The sequence below is a fragment of the Oncorhynchus mykiss genome, chromosome 6 (assembly GCF_013265735.2).
Source record: "Oncorhynchus mykiss isolate Arlee chromosome 6, USDA_OmykA_1.1, whole genome shotgun sequence".
Taxonomy (NCBI): Eukaryota; Metazoa; Chordata; class Actinopteri; order Salmoniformes; family Salmonidae; genus Oncorhynchus; species Oncorhynchus mykiss.
In genome coordinates, this window is record NC_048570.1 from 55648470 (window position 1) to 55673841 (window position 25372).

Consider the following 25372-nt stretch of genomic DNA (forward strand, 5'->3'; position numbering starts at 1 on the left):
TGGTCCAATATCACAAACACATGGACTGCTGACATCCCACTCGTAAGAGATCATAGACCTCCTGACCTGGCTACTGAGATCACTGTGACAAAGTTCACTACCTTGGGACAAAAATAGAACTCCACCAACACACACACACACCTTTGTGCCTCTATATGACTTGTGTATTCTCGTAGTTTACACAGGACCCAGGTTTTAGTGTTTAAATCTTAACTACTCAATTAGTGCAGTCAATTAGTAGTCTGAAATCTGAGTCTGACAGACAGAGCGAGGCCCTCAGGACTTAACCACAGACCACCAGTGAACTTCCTGCCATAACCCAACTCTGTCTCTCTGTCTTTTAGAATAAGGCTGTAACGTAACAAAATGTGGAAAAAGTCAAAGGGTCTGAATACTTTCTGAATGTACTGCAGATGAGATTTTGGTTTAATCCATTGTTTAACAGAGGTATGAAAGTGGCTGTGTAGACTAGAGTAGAAGTGTGTGTGTGTGTGTGTGTGTGTGTGTGTTTATGGGTATTGAAACATCATACATGTCTAAAACACACACACACACACACACTTCGACTCTAGTCTACACAGCCACTTTCATACCTCTGTTAAACAATGGATTAAACCAAAATCTCATCTGCAGTACATTTGGAAAGTATTCAGACCCTTTGACTTTTTCCACATTTTGTTACGTTACAGCCTTATTCTAAAATGGATTAAATAGATATTTTCCCTCATCAATCTACACACGATACCCCATAATTACAAAGCAAAAACTGGTTTTTAGAAATGTGTAAAAAAAAAACTGAAATATCACATTTACGTAAGTATTCAGACCCTTTACTCAGTACTTGTGGAAGCGCTTTTGGCAGCGATTACAGTCTCGAGTCAAGACAGCCTATAGGGAGGAGGTCAGAGACCTGGCCGGGTGGTTCCAGAATAACAACCTCTCCCTCAACGTAACCAAGACTAAGGAGATGATTGTAGGCTACAGGAATAGGAGGACCGAGCACGCCCCCATTCTCATCTACGGGGCTGTAGTGGAGCAGGTTGAGTTCCTTGGTGTCTACATCAACAACAAACTAGAATGGTCCAAACACACCAAGACAGTCGTGAGGAGGGCACGACAAAGCATATTCTCCCTCAGGAAACTAAAAAGATTTGGCATGGGTCCTGAGATCCTCAAAAGGTTCTACAACTGCAACATCGAGAGCATGGTTGGTTGCATCACTGCCTGGTACGGCATTTGCTCGGCCTCCGACCGCAAGGCACTACAGAGGGTAGTGCGTACGGCCCAGTACATCACTGGGGCACAGCTGCCTGCCATCCAGGACCTCTACACCAGGCGGTGTCAGAGGAAGGCCCTAAAAATTGCCAAAGACTACAGCCACCCCAGTTATAGACTGGTCTCTCTGCTACTGCATGGCAAGCGGTACCGGATTGCCAAGTCTAGGTGTAACGATCCTCTTCCTGTGAATGACTGGACCAAGGCGCAGCGTGAAATACTCTCTATTTATCATACATGCATAGTCACGTTAACTATACATTCATGTACATACTACCTAAATTGGCCCGACCAACCAGTGCTCCCGCACATTGGCTTACCGGGCTATCTGCATTATGTCCCACCTCCCGCCAATCCCTCTTTTGCACTACTGCTACTCTCTGTTCATCATATATGCATAGTCACTTTAACCATACCTACATGTACATACTACCTCAATCAGCCTGACTAACCGGTGTCTTTATGTAGCCTCACTACTGTTGTTTTTCACAGTCTTTTTACTGTTGTTTTATTTCTTTACTTACCTATCGTTCACCTAATACCTTTTTTTCACTATTGGTTAGAGCCTGCAAGTAAGCATTTCACTGTAAGGTCTACCTACACCTGTTGTATTCGGCACCACGTGACAAATAAACTTTGATTTGATTTGAGTCTTATTGGGTATGACGTTACAAGCTTGCCACACCTGTATTTGGGGAGTTTCTCCCATTATTCCCTGCAGATCCTCTCAAGCTCTGTCATGTTGGACGGGGAGCGTCGCTGCACAGCTATTTTCAGGTCTCTCCAGAGATGTTCGATAGGGTTCAAGTCCGGGCTCTGGCTGGGCCACTCAAAGACATTCAGAGACGTGTCCCGAAGCCACTCCTGCGTCGTCTTGACTGTGTGCTTAGGTTTGCTGTCTTGTTGGAAGGTGAACCTTTGCCCAGTCTGAGGTCCTGAGCACTCTGCAGTAGATTTTCTGACTCGTCTCCCAGTCCCTGCCACTGTAAAACATCCCCAAAGCGTGATGCTGCCACCACCATGCTTCACCGTAGGGATGGTGCCAGGTTTCCTCCAGACGCGACGCTTGGCATTCAGGCCAAAGAGTTCAATCTTGGTTTCATCAGACCAGAGAATGTTGTTTCTCATGGTCTGAGTCCTTTAGGTGCCTTTTGGCAAACTCCAAGCGGGCTGTGCCTTATTTGTCTGTGTATGAAGCCATCGGCTTCTGGGATATCCCCTGTTTTCACGGATCATCGCGCCTGTGTGTGTGTTCCACTGTGTCTGTTCCACTTTGTCTATACATGCCATTACCAAGTGTACAATACAAACGTCCACGATATGTGTGTGTGTGTAGCATGTGTGCGGGCGAGTGCGCATGTCAGAGACATGTTTGTTCAGCACAGCCACTTCAAAAGGCCCATGGTTTCCCCACAGCGTGTAACGGCTCAACCTCGTCCCAAACTAAACCCGGGAGGAAAACGCTGCCGAGACCGCAACCGCAACCGCACGCAAAAACAAGCTTAAAACGCATTAGAGGGGCCTAGCATCGGCCGACACTGCGTAGCCCACATGACCAATTTCACTGTCGCAAGACCGTAATTTAGATCACCCATCAGTCAGTACTGACCTGTACATTCCCTGCCTATAGAAACATAGAGAGATAGACTTAAAGTCTAAACATAAAGCCATGACTGAGCCTGGGGGGGGGGGGCAGTATCATACTTATAGACACTGTATACAGCTTAGAATGACGCGCAGCCTAAACATATGATGATGAATGTGTCCAGATTCAGGAAGATACTTTTTTTTAGCAACATACAGTACAGTACTGTATGATACTTATAGAAATAGCTCAGGCGTATTTCCAGGACTGCCCAGACAGCAACCATTTTTTGCCGTACACAGATGTCTTGCCAGAATTTTTTTTTTAAATAAATAGATAAATAGACAACTAAAAGTGAATTGTTTTGTTTTGTTGCTTATATGTTCTATTACTCCGTTCAATTGAGTATTATTTAATATAGTCGACTTCTGTCTAAACTGCTTACTCATATCCCCAAGTGGGACAGCCAGTCTTGATTTGGAGTGAAACTTTTAAAGTTCCTCCACATGAACACACTCAAACAGAGAGGCTACAGGCTCATCGGCTGGCCAGTCATTCAGCACTGTCTGCACTGTCCGTACACTCTCACATGTGTGCATGCATGCACACCACGCACACCACACACGCATTCACACCACGCACGCACACCACGCACGCACACCACGCACGCACACCACGCACGCACACACATACAAGAGTAAGTACCCACGCGCACATTCGCATAGAGCGCACACACACACACACACAACACCCTCTCTCGCTCTCTTTCAATTCAATTCAAAGGGCTTTGTTGGCATGAGAAACATATGTTTACACAGATAATAAACTAAATGTGAAATAATGAATACAAAATGAACCGTAAACATTACACCCACAAAAGCTACAAAGGAATAGAGACAGTTCAAATGTCATATTATGTCTGTCAAGGTGAGAATGTAAAGCATAAGAGGAAGGCCAACTGTATGCTCATGTCTCTCTACTGTGTAAAACAGGATGGTTCCAAGGACATGTTTTATATTCTTCTGTCAGCAACACTGAACAGTTCAGGCTCGTTTTTACTGAGCCTTAGCATCTTCAGCATTTTATTTCAAGGTAGTAAATCACTGAATGCTCCCGCTAGTAAACTTGTTGCTAATTTGGTACAGTAAAGCTTACTAAGTAAAATTATGTATTAAAACAGTGTATGATTTTTTTTTTTTAAACACAAACTAATCACAAAATGTAAAATATGACTGAGTCAGACCCTGTGTCTGGTCACTAGGTGAAAGACCATGACCAATGGTACTATAAGTCTGGGTCGAATCCTAACTGTCATACGAATCGCACATTGACGTCATGTATGATTTGGGAGAAAGCTAGTTTCAGCACCCAGTGAGGCTAAGAGGAGAGCAGTGAAAAGATAGATGACAAACCTCAGGAGTTGTATCACTGTCCCAGTAGAGTAGAGACCAAAAGAAGCTGAGCGCAGAAGCCAGGGTTCCAAACTCTGACAGACGTTCCACAGAGGGCAGTCTGAGTGGAACTGTTGTGCAGGAGTGAGTTGGGAGAGGGGGGAGGGATTTGGCAGACACTCAACAGGGAAGGCAGGGGAGGGGGGAATGATTTTGGGGGGGGATGATTCCAAACCCCCCTTCCTACCTGCCGTCTGTCCCTCTGCACCCTTCACATCACTCTCTCTCTCTCTCGCTCACACACATCACCTTCTCCTTCTCTCGTTTCCCTCCATCTCTCCTGCCTCCATCGTTGATACAGTCTAACACAGGGGAATGGATTGAGACTGTGGAAGGCAAACACAGTGAGTCTAGAAACAACCCCGGGAGACCAGCTGGGTGGTGACAACAGCGCAGAGAAGCGACATAAAACCTCTAACTAAATGCACAGTCAACACAGATTCACCATGGCTGAACACAGCCGAAAATAGAGCCGCATTAAGTCAGCACAGTAAACAGAGTGTCCGTCGATCTGAATACAGTGACGATTGATTGAATTTTGATTTGTGTGACCACACACTAACGCGTACGCTAATAATCGGTAAGCGGGTACAGGGAGTGAATATTTAACAATGAATAGAACATGCAAAACAAGAAACACGAAAAGCGTACAGACAAGAAACAGAGTCAATAACGCCTGAGGAAAGAACCAAGGGGAATGACAGATATAGGGGAGGTAATCAGGAAGGTCATGGAGTCCAGGTGAGTATCATGAGGCGCAGGTGCACGTAACGCTGGTGGCGGATGTGCGTACTGATGAGACAACTGGCGACGTGACAGTACGCTTTAACCTGTACCCCTCCCTGACGCTGGGAGGAGGTCAGAGACCTGGGCATGTGGTGCCAGGACAACAACCTCTCCCTCAATGTGAGCAAGACAAAGGAGCTGATCGTGGACTACAGGAAAAGGCGGGCCGAACAGGCCCCCATTAACATCGACGGGGCTGAAGTGGAGTGGGTCGAGAGTTTCAAGTTCCTTGGTGTCCACATCCCCAACAAACTATCATGGTCCAAACACACCAAGACAGTCGTGCAGAGGGCACAATAAAACCTTTTCCCCATCAGGAGACTGAACATTTTTGGCATGGGTCCCCAGATCCTCAAAAAGTTCTACATTTGCACCATCAAGAGGATCCTGACCGGTTGCATCACCGCCTGGTATGGCAACTGCTCATAAGGCGCTACAGAGTGTAGTGCATACGACCCAGTACATCACTGGGGCAAAGCTTCCTGCCACCCAGGACCTATATAATAGGCGATGTCAGAGGAAAGCCCATAAAATTGTCAGAGACTCCAGTCACACAAGTCATAGACTGTTTTCTCTGCTACCGCACGGCAAGCGGTACCGGAGCGCCAAGTCTAGGTCCAAGAGGCTTCTAAACAGCTTCTACCCCCAAGCCATAAAACTGCTGAACAATTAATCAAATGGCCACGGACTATTTACATTGATCCCTTCCCTCCATTTGTTTTGTACACTGCTGCTACTCGCTGTTTGTTATCTATGCATAGTCCCTTCACCCCTACCTACATGTACAAATGACCTCAACTAACCTGTACCCCCGCACACTGACTCGGTACCGGTACCCCCTGTATATAGCCTCGTTATTGTTATTTTGTTGTGTTACTTTAAAAAAATATATATTATTTTTTTCTTTAGTTTATTTGGTCAATATTTTCTTAACTCTTCTTGAACTGCACTTTTGGTTAAGGGCTTGTTAGTAAGCATTTCACGGTAAGGTCTACACTTGTAGTATTAGGCGCATGTGACAAATAAAGTTTGATTTGATTTGATTGATTTGGGGGCCAGAAGCGGGCCGGTCGCTTATGCTGAGGCGCGGAAACCTGTAGAGCCGGCTGATGCATGGGAGCCTGACAAGCCGGCTGAGGCATGGGAGCCTGACGAGCCGGCTGAGGCATGGGAGCCTGACGAGCCGGCTGAGGCATGGGAGCCTGACGAGCCGGCTGAGGCATGGGAGCCTGACGAGCCGGCTGAGGCATGGAAGCCTGTCGAGCCGGCTGAGGCATGGTAGCCTGACGAGCCGGCTGAGGCATGGAAGCCTGTCGAGCCAGCTGAGGCATGGAAGCCTGTCGAGCCAGTTGAGGCATCCCCAGTTGCGGCACTGGGACCCGACGTCACCAGTAAAAAATGAAAATAAATATCCCTGTTGCTTGCTTTTGTTGAGGCGTTATTCTTTAACGTGTACGCTAATAATCGGGAAGCAAGTACAGAGAGTGAATATTTAATAATAAAGACATGAAACAGAAACAGAGTCAATAAGGCCTGAGGAAAGAACCAGGGGGAGTGACAAATATAGGGGAGGTAATCAGGAAGGTCATAGAGTCCAGGTGACTGTCCAGAGGCACAGATGCGCGTAATGATGATGGCAGGTGTGCGTAATGATGAGACAACTGGCGGATTTGGGCGCCGGAGAGGGGGAGCAGGGGGTAAACGTGACACACACCAACAAGATGCAGGCCAAGCAATGGTAATTGATTTAGGAAATTGATTCAGGGCACATCATATGACATAAAGCTTGGAGGCCTGGAGATGCTAAACGTGTTTAAGTTCATTAAAGGTCAATTACCTTTGAGACCGGCAGACTTTTGCATGACATTAACCAGAGGACAAAATGTCATGATCGCCACAGCCCTAGTCATGGGTCATTCACAGTGTCCTGCTATAGGCAAGCACCTTTGAGGTTAGACAGAGCACAGTGCATAGCGGTCATACCAGCTAGAGGTCATGGTAAACTTTATAGCGCAACACCAGATCTAACACACACACACACCTCTATAAATCACACACTGTCACCTCACCTTGTAACCCATATCAATGTCATTTAGCGAGGAGACATGCAGCACACACACTCTCTATAGGTCAGTGTCACGTGCACGCACGAACGAACGCAGGCACGCACACAGACACGCACGCGCACACGAGTAGTGTTTCGACTGTCCTCGTAATACACAGTACTGAAGCTTGTACTGTTCATGTCCTGTATCCCAAAGCTCCCTTAGCCAAGATAGAAGAATCCTATGGCCAGACAGGTAAATTGGTGAAGCATCTGGCACCATAAATCATATCTAGTTTGACTCATAACATTGTTTATCTAATGAATAACCTTTTATGCACTCAACATGGGCAACAAAGACGAATACTCTATTTCATGGCCCAACTCACTCACATCGCAGTAAAGCGCTTCAGCACTGATGCAGTGCATTGTGGGTGGAAGAGGGTGTCTGCACTCTGGGACCTGTATCCACAGAGCGTCTCAGAGTAGGAGTGCTGATCTGGAATCAGTCTAGCCTTTTGTATCATCCTGAATAATATTATATGGACAGATCTTAGATCAGCACCCCTACTGTAACATGAGACGCTTTGTGGATAGGCCTTGGTCTATTCTGAGAAAGGGTGACTCCTATGGCCTCCCACACTATAACGGCCTGATTGGGATAGCTGCTATACTCACAGACGTCATCATCCACACCATGACCAGGACAGACTGCCAGCGTTTAATGACAGGTGGTTTAGACATTTGGACCTTTATGGCTGTGCATGTGTCTGGAATTCAACCTCGGGCAATATGGCCCACTCAGAGCCTGATCCATGACTCGAAATACAATCAAGACGTGTGTGTGTGTGTGTGTGTGTGTGTGTGTGTGTGTACATACATTGATCGTATTTCGACTCATGGATCAGGCTTTGAGTGGGCCATATTGCCCAAGGTTGAATTCCAGACACGTGCACAGTCATAAAGGTGAGTGTGTGTGTGTGTGTGTGTGTGTGTGTGTGTGTGTGTGTGTGTGTGTGTGTGTGTGTGTGTGTGTGTGTGTGTGTGTGTGTGTGTGTGTGTGTGTGTGTGTGTGTGTGTGTGTGTGTGTGAGTGTGAGTGTGAGTGTGAGTGTGCGAAGGACAGACGTACCTTTGTGCAGGTGAGCGGCTGGTTTGGTCTTGTCTGTGAAGCCCTGACTGCGCCGGTTGCCGGCGGCGCCAACCGACCCGCGAGGTGTGATGTCACTGCCAGCAGTGGACACCCTCGCACTAGGGCCTGGAAGTCTGAGAGAGAGAGAGAGAGAGAGCGTTTACACTCAATGGCACAAACAGCAAAGTTTAGGCAATACATTCACTAAACGTCCAATATTTTTCCACATTTCAGTAACCCCATATTATTAGCTAATCTCCTGTGTAGCCGTAGCCAGGAGTCAAAGTCCGCATTCTACACTCTATTCCAGCCGGGTCTGTCTCTCACGTAGACCCATAAATTGCTAATTCAGCATTAGAGGAGGAAACATAATTCTGTGGCTGTTCGGCGTTGGTCTGATAAATAGATTTTGACCGGTAGTTCAATACCGGTGTGAAACATCTTATTTCCTTCTTGCCACTCTGATTTGAGTGACCTTAAATTTAAAATAGATATTTTTTTTTAATCCTTAACATGACCAGGTAGGACTGCATGGGCTTTAGTTAGTGGGAGAATAGGTCTAGCTCAGACTGCTGTTAGCTCGTGAATTAACTGTCTTGTGAATTAAAATTGGGTTCTGGGCTATAAGAAGTAATTATTAAGTTCCTGTCTGACAATAAAATACTATGATGACATGAGCGTTCTGAAATGAACACACTGAAAATGTTAGTGTATAAACAATATATATATATTTTAATCCATTTAGCAGACACTTCTATTTAAAGGGAGTTAAAGTCGACTTACTTGCGACATTTTACGTACGGGGGATCCTGGGAATCAGACCCACTATTCTGGCATTGCAAGAACTGTGATCTACCAACTGAGCAGCAAAATGTTATACCCGATTTAATTCTGAGGGAGATATTAAGTCACAGGCTTCCCTGCTAGCCTATTCATGATATACACCGTTTACAATTCACTGATGAAAAGTGTTCTGTCCGTTCTCGTTCGGGATGTGGCCACATTAAATCGTAATCATGAAATGATCCTAATGTCACCTGTGCTCCCCTTGGCTGCACATCCAAGACAGTTTTCATTCAAGTCGAGAAAGTAAGAAAATAACAAATTCAGATTAAAAGCAAAAGCAGTGGAGGAGAAACGCATTACAATCTGAAAAGGAGAGAGAAAAACACATTTCCAGATATTGAATGTATTTATGCCCAGCTGAACATTCACCTGCAGTTACACATGCTGACCAGAGGGCGGGGCTATTGCATTGTTTTTGAGGTAAATTTGCCGGAGCAGGTACAAAAACGACCAGGGATGGACAACATGCGCTCTCCACTGCGTCGACAAAAAGACGATGTTTCCTGTTTTCATGTATACAGTATATTCAACCTAACTTCTGTTTCCCCCGAAAAACAGATGCGGGGACTCTGTTCAGGCATCTTCCTATGCCTGCTATGTTGGCTTTAGGCAGCATGCAGTCATTTAGTTCAGAAAAACAGTGACATGCTTGTGAAACAAAGTCCATGGCCATCATTCATAAAGCGTCTCAGAGTAGGAGCGTTCATCTAGGATTAGGTCCTTCCTTTCGAAACTCATATAAAAAGGCTAAACTACTCCTAGGTCAGTACTACTACTTTATGACACTTTATGAATACGGGCCCAGATGAATGTATAAACCCGAATCACCGAATAAACATTCTCTCACAGTACACAGTACAGCAGCAGTAGGACAGTAGTCGTGGCCTATCCTATCCGCTATCGTAACGTCCAACCGAATTCAAGCCGTCCACTCCTCCATCTCGGGTTAACTATTAGGGTCATGTTCACAGTGAGACGTGCTCGCTCACATTCTTGTGTGCGCGGAACACGTGCCCACACTCACATCGCACGCACACACGCACAGGTTATCCAAAGGTCCCTCGCAGCCCATTAAGCAGATATGCCAAATGAGGCGTGATGCCAGAGTCAGACAGGACTTTCCAAAATGGAGTCCCCTCTCTTCAAAACTCATGCAGGGTAGAATAGCAGTTTCAGGTAGAAGTTGCCCTTACCACAGATCTAGGATAATATTAATACACCCTCTATAGTAACCATAGCATGTTGACAAAGATCTGACCCTGTATCAGTTGTTATTGACAACTTCTACCTACTCTGGTGAGGAAAGGGGTATAATTAGAAGATGAGGAGGAGGAGGAGTGGAGGAGGAAGATGCATGACCACAAAGAAGAGAGAGTGAGAAAGAGGGAGAGAAAAAGAGCTGACCTAGAGGACTTTTTCTGACCAAGGGAAAACCTGAGCAGTTTACTCTGAGACCCATCCCTAGAGGAGAGAGAGAGAAAGAAAGAGAAGGAGAGCGATATGGAAGACAAGAGAGAGAAAGAAAGGATCATTTTACATTTGCAGACAACTGGAGATAAGACACCTGGAAAGAGAGAGGAAATCAGACAGAGACGATGAATTGAACATTGATGACATCAACAAGAGGGAAAGAGGGAAGACATGTAAAATTCAAAGTATTATGAACTACATCTCCCAGTGATCCAACAGGCTTACCTGGACTGCATCTCGACCTGTGCTGTTTTCTGGGCTGCTTGTGCTGTGGGGGCCGGAGTCTCATGCGTATGGGGGGCAGGCTGGCTGCTGAGCTGGGCAGGGGCGCTGGTCTGCTGGCTCAGGGGAGGGTGAGGGCTATGGGACTGGGACTTAAGGGGGGGCTGGGAGTGCTGGCGGTGGGCCTGCTGCTGCTTGTACCGAGACAGGCTGAAGAAGAGGCCCAGAATGGCCTTCAGATTCCCATTGCGGATCTCTGCGTAAGGAGAGCAGGGGAGAGAGGTAAACAAACAGACAGGGAGAGAGAGAGAGAGATGAAGAGGAAGGAAGAAGGAGAGAGAGAGAGAGGGAGAGAGAGAGATGAAGAGGAAGGAAGAAGGAGAGAGAGAGAGAGAGATGAAGAGGAAGGAAGAAGGAGAGCGAGAGAGATGAAGAGGAAGGAAGAAGGAGAGCGAGAGAGAGAGAGAGATGAAGAGGAAGGAAGAAGGAGAGAGAGAGAGATGAAGAGGAAGGAAGAAGGAGAGAGAGAGATGAAGAGGAAGGAAGAAGGAGAGAGAGAGAGAAATGAAGAGGAATGAAGAAGGAGAGAGAGAGAGAGAGAGAGAGAGAGAGAGAGAGAGAGAGAGATGAAGAGGAAGGAAGAAGGAGAGCGGGAGAGAGAGAGAGAGAGAGAGAGAGAGAGAGAGAGAGAGAGAGAGAGAGAGAGAGATACAGACAGGAAAGTAAGCTACAAGCTCACTACACAATATTCTAGCCACTACAGTCAGTCAAAGTAGTCTCAGCAGGTGTGTGTGACTGGTGAGTGTGAGTGTTTACCTTCTGCAGACAGGCCCTGTATGTTGACTCCTTTGGCTACCAGGAAACTGAGGCAGGCATCAATGTTCCCAATCTGGAGGAGAAGAAGAGAGCGACACAGAGAACTTTCAGACTGAACTCAACTCATCGCACAGTCACAACGCACGTAAGCAGTTATCGGCAGCCTACTTAGTGGCATGTTTACAGGGGTTGACTTCGCAGAGTGCCGACCTGAGTAAGGTGAGTGGATCGTTTAATGACATAGCCTAGTCAAAGCAGTATACAAATAAGCCAGACGTACACCACTCCTGGAGTACCTTAGACGACGAAGCGTTCTACTTTGACCCTGTTACTAAGATACCAGCCAATGGAACCACACCGACCCAGCTGTGCTGAGCTGTCAGCAATCGACAGCCAGGCGATATGATTGGTAGACAGAATTAGCTTCGGGTCAGGTGGCCCTATTTCGATACGGCCCATTGGCTGCACATGTCATCACCAGGTGAACCAAATCAAATGGAGTAATCGAATGACATCATCAATAATAAAAAAAATATGGGAGAACAAAGGTTGTCAACGGTGAGGTTCAGGTGAACAAACAGGGAGTGACTCAGCAATATACCATTTGATTCTTACGCCACAGCCAGCTGTCACTTTCACTGCTCATGCTGTTGAGGAGCGGCCATTGGGACTATACTCGTAGACTGTTCCAACCAGGGAACCTTCATCAAAAAGGAATCTGTCTTACGCTATATACCGAGGCATATTGAATCACCGCCATCGGTAACAGCTAGCACACACCCGAGTAATACACTTCAGTAGGACATTTTCCACCAAAGCACTTACTACAAACCACTCTGAAAACAGGTCGAACATTGTCCCTGCAAACTGTCCACAAACGATGCTATAAGCAGATCTAGAATACATAAACAGCTGAACTGAAATAGAAGCAATCACAATTACCTTCTATTCGTGTGGATTGGGTTCCAACTGAGCAGAGTTCAGAGTTTCCATTTAGGAAAATAACATCGTTCTTTATAGGAAACTAACTAAAATAACATGACCTATTCAATACATTAATAGCAACATCCTCCTTCTAGCCCTATGATTCTAGATCAGGCCTGTCAATGACGTCATATGACGAAACGGAAGCAGACTCCAGATCAGCGAGTGAGCTGTAACGGCAGTCTGGCCCCTCTGTCATCTCTGTGACCCGCTGACCCCAGAACAGCTGTTATAGGGTGACACATGCTGGAAGGGTCAGGGAGCACACAGACTGAGAACCAGGAGGAATTTAGCCCAGGCTCTGCTCGCTACAAAGTTAAAATATCCCCCATTCACTAAAATGCCCTTTCTTTTTAAATACCCCAGACCCAAATGCCTCCATCGCCTCACTGAACTACCCGCCAGCCACCCTGAAATACCGCCCAGACCCTAGCTTGACTAAGATACCCCTCCTCTTAAATGTCACCATCTTCCTTGTGATATACCCACACCCATACAGGTACAGGTACTCATGCGCGCGCGCACACACACACACACACACACACACACACACACACACACACACACACACACACACACACACACACACACACACACACACACACACACACACACACACAGACACACACACACACTACTAAAATACTGCCCTGGTCCCTTCTTTGATATACCCCTGACCCAAATACCCCTGGTACTGAGGGGGTAAAAATAAGATGCTTCTGGCTCAATAAAAAAACCTGCTGAGAGATCAGTACTCATGCATTTTAGAAAACATGTTTAATCTGTATTCAAACAGGGGATCGATTCAGAATGTCAACTTTGGGAATTCCAGTGTAGTGCGGGAAAACTGAGAACTCATCCAACTGTTGGAATGGAAAATCGAACGAGGGAGACACCGGTGCTTTGACAAGGAGTTCTCTACTTTAAACACAACTGCCTATCTGCCACTCCTCCTCTCGCACTTGTCCACTTTTCCCACTCCTATCTTCCCCTCCTCCTCTCATGTCCTATCGTTTTCTACTTTTCTCGTATTCCCCCTCATCCTCTCCTGTCCCGCCTTCTCTCCTGGGCTCTCCGCTCCTTTCTCTCCTCTGTTCTGATCAGGCAGTGCTCCTCTCATCAACGGTGTGCATGATTAATCAACCTTGAGTAAATACAGTCTGGTTATTCATTAGAGTGTAATCAAGCCACTGAGTCAATAGGTGTTGTGCCGAGCTTTGACGTCATGGGGACAACACAGGTAACCGTGATGGAGTAGCCTAGTGGTTAGAGCGTTGTGGGGCGGCAGGGTAGCCTAGTGGTTAGAGCGTTGAACTAGTAACCGGAAGGTTGTGAGTTCAAACCCCCGAGCTGACAAGGTACAAATCTGTCGTTCTGCTCCTGAACAGGCAGTTAACCCACTGTTCCCAGGCCGTCATTGAAAATAAGAATTTGTTCTTAACTGACTTGCCTGGTTAAATAAAGGTAAAAAAAAAAAAAAAAAAAAAAAAAAAAATATATATATATAAAGTTGAAGTCGGAAGTTTACATACACTTAGGTTGGAGTCATTAAAACTCGCTTTTCAACCACTCCACAAATTTCTTTTTTAACAAACTATAGTTATCTACTTTGTGCATGACACAAGTGATGTTTCCAACAATTATTTACAGACAGATTATTTCACTGTATCATAATTCCAGTGGGTCAGAAGTTTACATACACTAAATTGACTGTGCAGCCGTCATACCACTCAGGAAGGAGACGAGTTCTGTCTCCTAGAGATGAACGTACTTTGGTGCGAAAAGTGCAAATCAATCCCAGAACAACAGCAAAGGACCTTGTGAAGATGCTGGAGGAAACAGGTACAAAAGTATCTACAGTGTATCCACAGAAAAACGAGTCCTATATCAACATAACCTGAGAGGCCGCTAAGTAAGGAAGAAGCCACTGTTCCAAAACCGGCATAAAAAAAGCTAGACTATGGTTTGCAACTGCACATGGGGACAAACTCTTATTTTTGTGAGAAATGTCCTCTGGTCTGATGAAACAAAAATAAAACTGTTTGGCCATAATGACCATCGTTATGTTTGGAGGAAAAAGGGGGAGACTTGCAAGGCGAAGAACACCATCCCAACCGTGAAGCACGGGGGTGGCAGCATCATGTTGTAGGGATGCTTTGCTGCAGGAGGGGCTGGTGCACTTTACAAAATAGATGGCATCATGATGATAGAAAATTATGTGGATATATTGAAGCAACATCTCAAGACATCAGTCAGGAAGTTAAAGCTTGGTCGCAAATGGTTTTCCAAATGGACAATGACCCCAAGCATACTTCCAAAGTGGTGGCAAAATGGATTAAGGACAACAAAGTCAAGGTATTGGAGTGGCCATCACAAAGCCCTGACCTCAATCCTATAGAACATTTGTGGGCAGAACTGAAAAAGCGTGTGCGAGCATGGAGGCCTACAAACCTGACTCAGTTACGGAATGGGCCAAACTTCACCAAACTTATTGTGGGAAGCATGTGGAAGCCTACCCAAAACGTTTGACCCAAGTTAAACAATTTAAAGGCAATGCTACCAAATACTAATTGAGTGTATGTAAACTTCTGACCCACTGGGAATGTGATGAAAGAAATAAAAGCTGAAATAAGAAATTCTGTCTACTATTGTTCTGACATTTCACATTCTTAAAATAAAGCGGTGATCCTAATCTAAGACAGGGAATTTTTACTAGGATTAATTGTCAGGAATTGTGAAAAATGTATTTGTGAGTTTAAATGTATATGGCTAAGGTGCATGTAAACTTCCGACTTCAACTGTAAGTCTCTCCCTCTCCAACCTATACACTAAACACACACTAGACATGTCACAGACGTGTCACAGACGTGTCACAGCCACAGATAATCTAACCCTGCAGGTAGATTGAACACTGGACATGTCACAGACGTGTCACAGACGTGTCACAGCCACAGATAATCTAACCCTGCAGGTAGATTGAACACTAGACATGTCACAGACGTGTCACAGACGTGTCACAGACGTGTCACAGCCACAGATAATCTAACCCTGCAGGTAGATTGAACACTAGACGTGTCACAGACGTGTCACAGACGTGTCACAGCCACAGATAATCTAACCCTGCAGGTAGATTGAACACTAGACATGTCACAGACGTGTCACAGACGTGTCACAGCCACAGATAATCTAACCCTGCAGGTAGATTGAACACTAGACGTGTCACAGACGTGTCACAGACGTGTCACAGACGTGTCACAGCCACAGATAATCTAACCCTGCAGGTAGATTGAACACTAGACGTGTCACAGACGTGTCACAGACGTGTCACAGCCACAGATAATCTAACCCTGCAGGTAGATTGAACACTAGACATGTCACAGACGTGTCACAGACGTGTCACAGACGTGTCACAGCCACAGATAATCTAACCCTGCAGGTAGATTGAACACTAGACGTGTCACAGACGTGTCACAGACGTGTCACAGACGTGTCACAGCCACAGATAATCTAACCCTGCAGGTAGATTGAACACTAGACATGTCACAGACGTGTCACAGACGTGTCACAGACGTGTCACAGACGTGTCACAGCCACAGATAATCTAACCCTGCAGGTAGATTGAACACTAGACGTGTCACAGACGTGTCACAGACGTGTCACAGCCACAGATAATCTAACCCTGCAGGTAGATTGAACACTAGACGTGTCACAGACGTGTCACAGACGTGTCACAGACGTGTCACAGCCACAGATAATCTAACCCTGCAGGTAGATTGAACACTAGACGTGTCACAGACGTGTCACAGACGTGTCACAGACGTGTCACAGCCACAGATAATCTAACCCTGCAGGTAGATTGAACACTAGACAGAAGCAGTACTCAAATTACACTGCAACTGAATGACTTGCAATCCCACATTTTATAGAAACAGGCCCAGTTATCTGGCCACCTTGGGAAGCAACAATAATTAGATAATTAAATCAACAACAATGAGAAATTACACTGCCTAAAAAAATGACCATTATTATTACAAAATAATACAGAATACCAACCGTCGTCACAGCAAAATACAACTTTCAAAACCAAGATACAATTCTAACATGTCCGTAGAGTTTCCTCTTACCTAGAAAGTTCTCTGGAACCTGTCTTGATGGCATGAACACAGCAAATACAGTATCACACTAACCACTGTTCTATTGTACTGGGCCTCTCTCTCAGACACACACACCTCTCTCTAAGGCTGTCATCACATGCTGGGTCTCAGCCAGCCAGCAGCACAGTAGGGCTGGCCCTGCAACTGCACTATGAACAAACACTGTTTTTTTTACACCACAGAGAATCTATTGTTTGTGTGTGTGTGTGTGTGTGTGTGTGTGTACGCCCCCTCACCGGAAGAAGCTATGTCTTAAGGAATCCTGGCTTGTGGCATGACTGAGTCGGCGCCTGTCTGTTTCTCCTCCCGCCTTTCACACTCTCAGACAGTTTAACTGAGACCACCTCACCTGTGAACCAAGGTGACACTAACCCCGTACATACCTCTCTCGCTTCACGGTACCCTTACATTGTGGGTTTTAGAGAGGCAGCAACCCTGTAGTCGGTCAACACAACGCAATAACACAACTTTAACATACAGTCGTGGCCAAACGTTTTGAGAACGACACAAATATCAATTTCCCACAAAGTTTGCGGCTTGCTTCAGTGTCTTTAGATATTTTTGTCAGATGTTACTGTTGAATACTGAAGTATAATTACAAGCATTTCATAAGTGTCAAAGGCTTTTATTGACAATTACATGAAGTTGATGCAAAGAGTCAATATTTGCATTGTTGACCCTTCTTTTTCAAGACCTCTGCAATCCACCCTGGCATGCTGTCAATTAACTTCTGGGCCACATCCTGACTAATGGCAGCCCATTCTTGCATAATCAATTCTTGGAGTTTGTCAGAATTTGTGGGGTTTTGTTTGTCCACTCGCCTCTTGAAGATTGACCACAAGTTCTCAATGGGATTAAGGTCTGGAGAGCTTCCTGGCCATGGACCCAAAATATTGATGTTTTGTTCCCCGAGCCACTTAGTTATCACTTTTTCCTCATGGCAAGGTGCTCCATCATGCTGGAAAAGGCATTGTTCGTCACCAAACTGTTCCTGGATGGTTGGGAGAAGTTGCTCTCGGGGGATGTGTTGGTACCATTCTTTATTCATGGCTGTGTTCTTAGGCTAAATTGTGAGTGAGCCCACTACCTTGGCCGAGAAGCATCCCCAGACATGAATGGCCTCAGGATGCTTTATTGTTGGAATGACACAGGATTGATGGTAGCGCTCACATTGTCTTCTCCGGACAAGCTTTTTTCCGGATGCCCCAACCAATATGAAAGGGGATTCAGAGAAAATTACTTTACCCCAGTCCTCAGCAGTCCAATCCCTGTACCTTTTGCAGAATATCAGTCTGTCCCTGATGTTTTTCCTGGAGAGAAGTGGCTTCTTTGCTGCCCTTCTTGACAGCAGGCCATCCTCCAAAAGTATTTGCCTCACTGTGCATGCAGATGCACTCACACCTGTCTGCTGCCATTCCTGAGCAAGCTCTGTACTGGTGGTGCCCCGATCCCGCAGCTGAATCAACTTTAGGAGACGGTCCTGGCACTTGCTGGACTTTCTTGGGCGCCCTGAAGCCTTCTTCACAACAATTGAACCGCTCTGCTTGAAGTTCTTGATGATCCGATAAATGGTTGATTTAGCAGCAATCTTAGTGGCTGCAATATCCTTGCCTGTGAAGCCCTTTTTGTGCAAAGCAATGATGACGGCACGTGTTTCCTTGCAGGGAGCCATGGTTGACAGAGGAAGAACAATGATTCCAAGCACCACCCTCCTTTTGAAGCTTCCAGTCTGTTATTCGAACTCAATCAGCATGACAGAGTGATCTCCAGCCTAATCCTCGTCAACAGCTGGTCCTTTTGTGGCAGGGAAATGTTTTTTGGTGATTCAATTCATTTGCATGGCAAAGAGGGGCTTTGCAATTAATTGCAATTCCTCTGATCACTCTTCATAACATTCTGGAGTATATGCAAATTGCCATCATACAAACTGAGGCAGCAGACTTTGTGAAAATGTAAATTTGAGTCATTCTCAAAACTTTTGGCCACGACTGTACTGTACCTCCTGATGTAATTCAACTAGACAGTTTCATAGTGTTACACAACTACCTTCTTTGAAAGCTGCTAGTACTGGCGCCCAAGTGGCAAGTAACCCAACACACACAACACACAAAAAAAAAAAAACAATAGCACCAATACTACAGCACTTTACAGTGAAACAATCAAACTGAACGCAGTCTAGATACAGCAGAGGACACAGAGCGACAAGAAACTAGGTAAATACACAATTCTCTACCCGCAGAGAAGAAGGTGAGGAGGAGAGCGGGATGACAGGATGGGCGCTAACCCAAACAGTGGCTCCAGCCGATACCTTGTGGTCAAACGGGTGACACTCCTCCATACGGGGTTGCCGAGCAACAATACGCAGCGCGGTACCTGTGATTGCTCTGCACTCGCATCTGATTACATGGAGTTCGGGCCAGCTGATACAATTAGGTATAACACTCACACACACACGTGTGCACACACATGCAAGCACACACACACACACACACATACACACACGTTATCTGAAGGAGGTATCCCCCTAGCTGTCACACACCTGACTACACACTAACTTCAGACAGTATCCTGCTTCCCCTATTCATTTCTGGGGACTCACATTATCAATCAATACAATCTAGATGATCATATACTACGTGAATATAGTAGTCATATAATCTATGAACGACCATGGCCTTAGTACTGAACCGTTGGGGACATGGAAGGAGCGTCAGTCGTGATAACCTGACGCCGTATATAACATCATTTCACTTAAGTCAAACGCTGGCTGGTCAGGCTTACAGCCGCCATGGCCGTGAGTGGCACCTGAAGGTGAGACACGGGTTGAAGTTGAGAACGGACAATGCCTTGATGCAAAGGAGAAAACGCCATTTGACGTTCTCCGAGGGCTTATGAAGCCTTCTAAGGCCTCGTTTTCATCATCCCCCAGTCAGAGAGGCCTACTTGGGAAGACGGGTTTGAATTGGTTTCGACCTGTATGGAGCTAGTAGTAACGTTTGTTCCCAGCAGAGGAGAGAAGCAGATCTCTCGGGAACTCGAGCCAAACTGAGGGCGAAACAGGAAGTTGGAAATAAAATATTGTGACCCAGAAACACGACACGCACAGCAATTAAACAATACACACCAATACCCGAACAACAGAACAGTGTGTGTGTGTGAAACACAACTGTATCCCTCCACAGTAAGAAGTAAGCCTCTGACAGACCTAAAGCACTTCAGGGGATATGTGAGTGGGGTTGCAGTAGGGGGAGCGTCCTGTGTGGTTTTAGCACCTCTGTGTCACCACTACCCCAATGACAGCATGTCACTGCGAAAGCTACGGTTATGTCCTGGGTGGCAAGGGTATGAGCCTGGGAGGGACTAGCGGTACAAGGGGCGCGTGTGTGTGTGTGTGTGTGTGTGTGTGTGTGTGTGTGTGTGTGTGTGTGTGTGTGTGTGTGTGTGTGTGTGTGTGTGTGTGTGTGTGTGTGTGTGTGTTGGTGGTGGGGGGGGGGGGCGCGGTCTGGCTAGCAGCCTAAATTAGCCTTCAACTGGCACACTGGCCCAATTTACAACCCTCCACATTCAGAGGAGGGATACCGGCTAGTTTCCCATTGCAGTAAAAAAAAAAAAAAAACTGAAATCACAAGCAGTATGATTGAATACGAAATGTGCAAATGTAAGGTCAAATGTATAAGCACTGACAAAATGTCTAACTCCAAGATGTGTTTATTGTTTGGAGTGTGACAAGTGCAGTGAAAATATGTTCTGATTTGTATCAGAACAACCAGTAAGTGAAACAACAGATAGCATACCGTAAACGCTTGCCTTCAGACTGGTTTCAAGCTAAGATGCGAGTGCTATAAATGTAGGGCGGTCCCGACAAAATTAAATCTTAGCCGACCTGAAAGTTGTCAATCGATGGTTGTCAATCGATTGATCAACATTTTTACAGTGTATATCGACACACTCTGTGTGTTTTAATAAAATCAATGATATGCATTGAGCTTGTTTGACGCTTTAAGTTCCCTTTTCGATGAAATAACACACAAATGACACAAGGGGGAGCCAGATAACCAGAAGGAAAAATAAACCTTAACCTGAACCAACCATTCTCCTCCTGCTCCTGTTGGCTTTCGCAGATTCTGCCATTGCTCTGCTTAAGTTGCCGGTAATAAGGCTACACGAGGAGTCGGCAACCTTTCTCATGTGGAATGTCAATTTACATGACCATTTCTACCAATCTGCGTGCCAATTATGTTTTTTATATACACATGTTCGTGGGACAGTTTCATTTCATTTATAATAACGTCTTCGTGTCTCAAAATCATTGTCATGTGATTCATCCAAATTCTATCCAAATCTAACTGAAAATGGTACAAACCTAAAAAAGTGACTTCTATTTGCCATTACCGACTATGTCAAAAATAACCTACATAAAGCCAACAAAGAAAAACATTGCATCCTGCAGGTAGAACATATCCTGATAAACAAAAAACGTATCCTATAAATCACATTCGTCTGCAACGAACTTAAAACATTGTATCAATGCGGAAGCTTGCGATGCAACGTCGTATAAAATATTCTGGGCCCTCAGAGTGGTGCTCGGGACAGACACAGCTGTTGGCTATTTGCGCAAGGGATAAGAAGCATTGCTTGTCTTAGGCAGGAGCTCACCGGAGCTGAGTACCGGCACCTCAACTTTTCTTCTACTTGAGCTCCTGTTCCACTTAGAGAATATTAGCTCAAAAGTAATGTGGAGCTCCTGCACATAGAAAATATAAACAGTACCAGCACCCAAAATGACGACCGGAACCTGCTTCAGTCCAAGTCAAGCACTGATTAGAAGTAATCAGGTAGGCCTGTTTTATGACGTTTCCACCGGGCGTGACATTTTTCCCTTTCACGGTGAGTGGTTATCGAAAGGGAGAGAGCTGGAAAGATTTTTCAAATACATTGAGGAACATTCTCAACGGATTACTGTGAGATGCTACACAGCTCATTAGTGGTGGTGCTTTTATGCCAATCAGGAATACTATCAGATCCTAAAATGGGCACATTTATACAGTGTATTCACGCCTTGACTTTTTCCTAATTTTGTTACGTTACAGCCTTATTAAAAAAAAAATCCACAAACAATACCCCATAATGACAAAGCAAAAACAGTTTTTTTTAATTGTCTCATCGCGCACTAGCGACTTCTGTGGCGGGCCGGGCGCAGTGCACGCTGACCAGGTCGCCAGGTGCATGGTGTTTCCTCCGACACATTGGTGCGGCTGGCTTCCGGGTTGGATGTGCGCCGTATTAAGAAGCATTGCGGCTTGGTTGGGTTGTGTTTCGCAGGACGCATGGCTTTCGACCTTCGTCTCTCCCGAGCCCGTACGGGAGTTGTAGCGATTAAAGAAGATAGTAACTACTAACAAAAGGGTTACCATGAAATTGGGGAGAAAAATGGGGTACTTTTTTTTTTTTTTTTTACATAAAAAAAAATGTGGAAAAAGTAATGGGCTCTGAATGCTTTCCGAAGGCACTGTATATATATTTGCTACAGCTCGACTAAATAAAAATCTTGGTCGACCAACAGCCTGTCGACCAACAGCCAATCGACCAGTCGACTAATTGTGGTCAGCCCTTTCAAAATTAGACATTCTTTCAAACGCCCGCCCCTAATAAACGCGTATATAAACGCAGACACAGATACACTCTCTCTCTCACACTCATGTGTTCTAATGTTAAACTGCCACAACAAACCACAATAAACACAGAAATGAATATACAGTAGGACTAAGCCTTTGCCTGGGAAAAGAGTACGCTTGCCAAAGCCCTCTCCAAAAGGGAATCCTTATACAGTAGCCACAGCCATTACAACATCGCCCTGCTAACGATTTTATTGTCATCGTAACTTGAATTCTCCGTCTGGATTTTGTCCCCTTAGATAACATAAGTGGAGTTTTTATTTCTAGTAGTAATGTGATGAAGCAAGCTTGGTTCTCTTCCAGACACCAAACCTCAGTCTCTGGTGCTTCAAAGTGAGAGCCAATGGCCTGTCTATGGGCCAGACCTTTTTACAAAGACTGACCGCAAAGCCACACATTTAAAAATAACAGGAGTAATAGCCATAACCATTCAATTGGACCAATGTCTTCTGAGACAGAGCTAAATTCTAATTTCCTGCTTAAATAAGGCCCTGTATGTACGCACAGCTTATACACGCACAGCTTATTCACTCTCAAGTACACGCGCACGTATGAGTCAACACACAAACACAGATGCTCTACTGTGGTGGACCAAGACATCAAAAGCTACTTTTTACTTCACACACTCACCCATACAAACAACCCCCCCCCCCCCCCACACACAAGGATTATAACGTTATACTGCCAAACACACAAACCAATAGAAGGAAACCCTATGAAGGTCACTCACCATCTGAGAACGACTCTTAGGGCAGCCATTGATGTCTTCAATCTTCTCATTGGCTGAGAGAGAGAGAAAGAGAGAGAGTGAGAGAGAGAGAGAGAGAGAGAGAGAGAGAGAGAAGAAAAGGTGTTCTTAGTGGTATCCCTGGTTCTTCCTCCAGGATGTTCCTACTCAGTGCCAGAGAGGGTGAGTGAGGAGAGCAGGCCTGTGACTGGGTAGAGAGGGTCACTGCCTCCTCTTTCTTCTGAGAAATGAAACCCAATCTAGTTATAGCAAATGTGCGTGGGGCCACTAGGGGCCACGCAGAGTTGGCTGGGAGAAGGGGTGTGTGTGGATCCCTCCCGTCCTTTAGAGGCCCAGCCCACAGCAGCTGAGACAAGATTGTCCTCTTTCAACACAACAGCCTGGTGGGGCCCACTGGGCATCTCCGCCACAGGAACCTGACTACCACCTACTGCAGGAAAATAAAGGGTTATCCCAGTGGGTCCAAACTTTGTGTCAGGTGGATAGAACCAAAACATAAACACACCCTGTGGAATGTACACAGAACCAAAACATAAACACACCCTGTGGAATGTACACAGAACCAAAACATAAACACACCCTGTGGAATGTACACAGAACCAAAACATAAACACACCCTGTGGAATGTACACAGAACCAAAACATAAACACACCCTGTGGAATGTACACAGAACCAAAACATAAACACAACTTGTAAAGTGATGGTCCCATGTTTCATGAGCTGAAATAAAATATCCCAGACATTTTCCATGAGCACACAGAGATTATTTCTCTCAAATGTTGTGCAAATAAATGTGTTTAGCTTTGTCAAGATAATGCGTCCACCTGACAGGTGTAGCGTATCAAGAAGCTGATTAAACAGCTTGATCATTTCACAGGTGCCCCTTGTGCTGGGTACAATAAAAGGCTACTCTACATGTGCAGTTTTGTCACACAACACAATGTCACAGGAATGTCCACCAGAGCTGTTGACAGAGAATTGAATGTTCATTTCTCTACCATAAGCCACCTCATATGTCGTTTTAGATCATTTGGCAGTACGTCCAACCGGCCTCACAAGTGAAGACCACGTGTATGGCATTGTGTGGGTGTGCGGTTTGCTGATGTCAACCATTGTGGCGGTGGGGTTATGGTATGGGCAGGCATAAGCTACGGACAACGAACACAATTGCATTTTATCAATGGCAATTTAAATGCACAGAGATACCTTGACAAGATCCCAAGGCCCATTGTGAGGCCCATTTTTTTTTTAAAGGTATCTGTGACCAACAGATGCATATCTGTATTCCCAGTCATGTGAAATCCATAGATTAGGGCCTAATGAATTGATTTTAATTGACTGATTTCCTGAACTGTAACTCAGTCAAATCGTAGACATTTTTCCACGTTGGGTTTACATTTTTGTTCCGTATATATTATGACTACTCTAAACCCCACCAGTATCTGTCATTCGGTCCCCCCTGTTGTCTCCTACCAAAATAATGTGCTACTGATCCCAGCGGGGTCTCTGACTCTGTGTCACCGTGTCACTGTCCCCCTGCTTCACACCCACTAAGCTGCATGGTCAGATTTCAGTAGCAATTGTCTGGTGTGATATCCCCCCCATCTACATAGAGAGGGGGGAAGGAAACTATGAATGAACTGGTGAATGGGACACTCATATTGGGGATTGGAAGAGGGATAGAGCTCAGTTACATGACACCAGGATAGCAGTAGTCAGCTGTGTGGGGGGGAGAGGGGGGCGAGAGTGTCAAAAACAGCCCAGCGACATAGCCAGACAGACTTAGTCAATGAGTCAGCTGTAGACAACCTTTGCAATGAACACCGCCTCTGCTTTACCTCACCAACTTGTGCATGTCAGTGTCAAATCAAATCAAATCAAATCAAATGTTATTTGTCACATACACATGGTTAGCAGATGTTAATGCGAGTGTAGCGAAATGCTTGTGCTTCTAGTTCCGACAATGCAGTAATAACCAACAAGTAATCTAACTAACAATACCAAAACTACTGTCTTATACACAGTGTAAGGGGATAAAGAATATGTACATAAGGATATATGAATGAGTGATGGTACAGAGCAGCATAGACAGGATACAGTAGATGGTATCGAGTACAGTATATACATGAGGTGAGTTGGTAAACAAAGTGGCATAGTTAAAGTGGCTAGTGATACATGTATTAC

At 45.4% G+C, this 25372-nt stretch overlaps 1 protein-coding gene across 6 annotated transcripts in view; it reads right to left on the bottom strand.

Moving 5' to 3' along the window:
- The window catches only part of LOC110526168 (neuron navigator 2), a 134960-nt gene that overhangs the window by 80335 nt on the left and 29253 nt on the right, over positions 1-25372 (bottom strand). For all 6 annotated transcript variants that reach the window (XM_036980455.1, XM_036980454.1, XM_036980451.1 and 3 more), the window contains exons 3-6: positions 23170-23222; positions 11627-11699; positions 10814-11066; positions 8273-8406 (exon numbers count right to left, since the gene is read on the bottom strand). In XM_036980455.1, coding sequence (XP_036836350.1) covers positions 8273-8406; positions 10814-11066; positions 11627-11699; positions 23170-23222 — 513 coding nt within the window. The remainder of the gene's footprint in view (positions 1-8272; positions 8407-10813; positions 11067-11626; positions 11700-23169; positions 23223-25372) is intronic.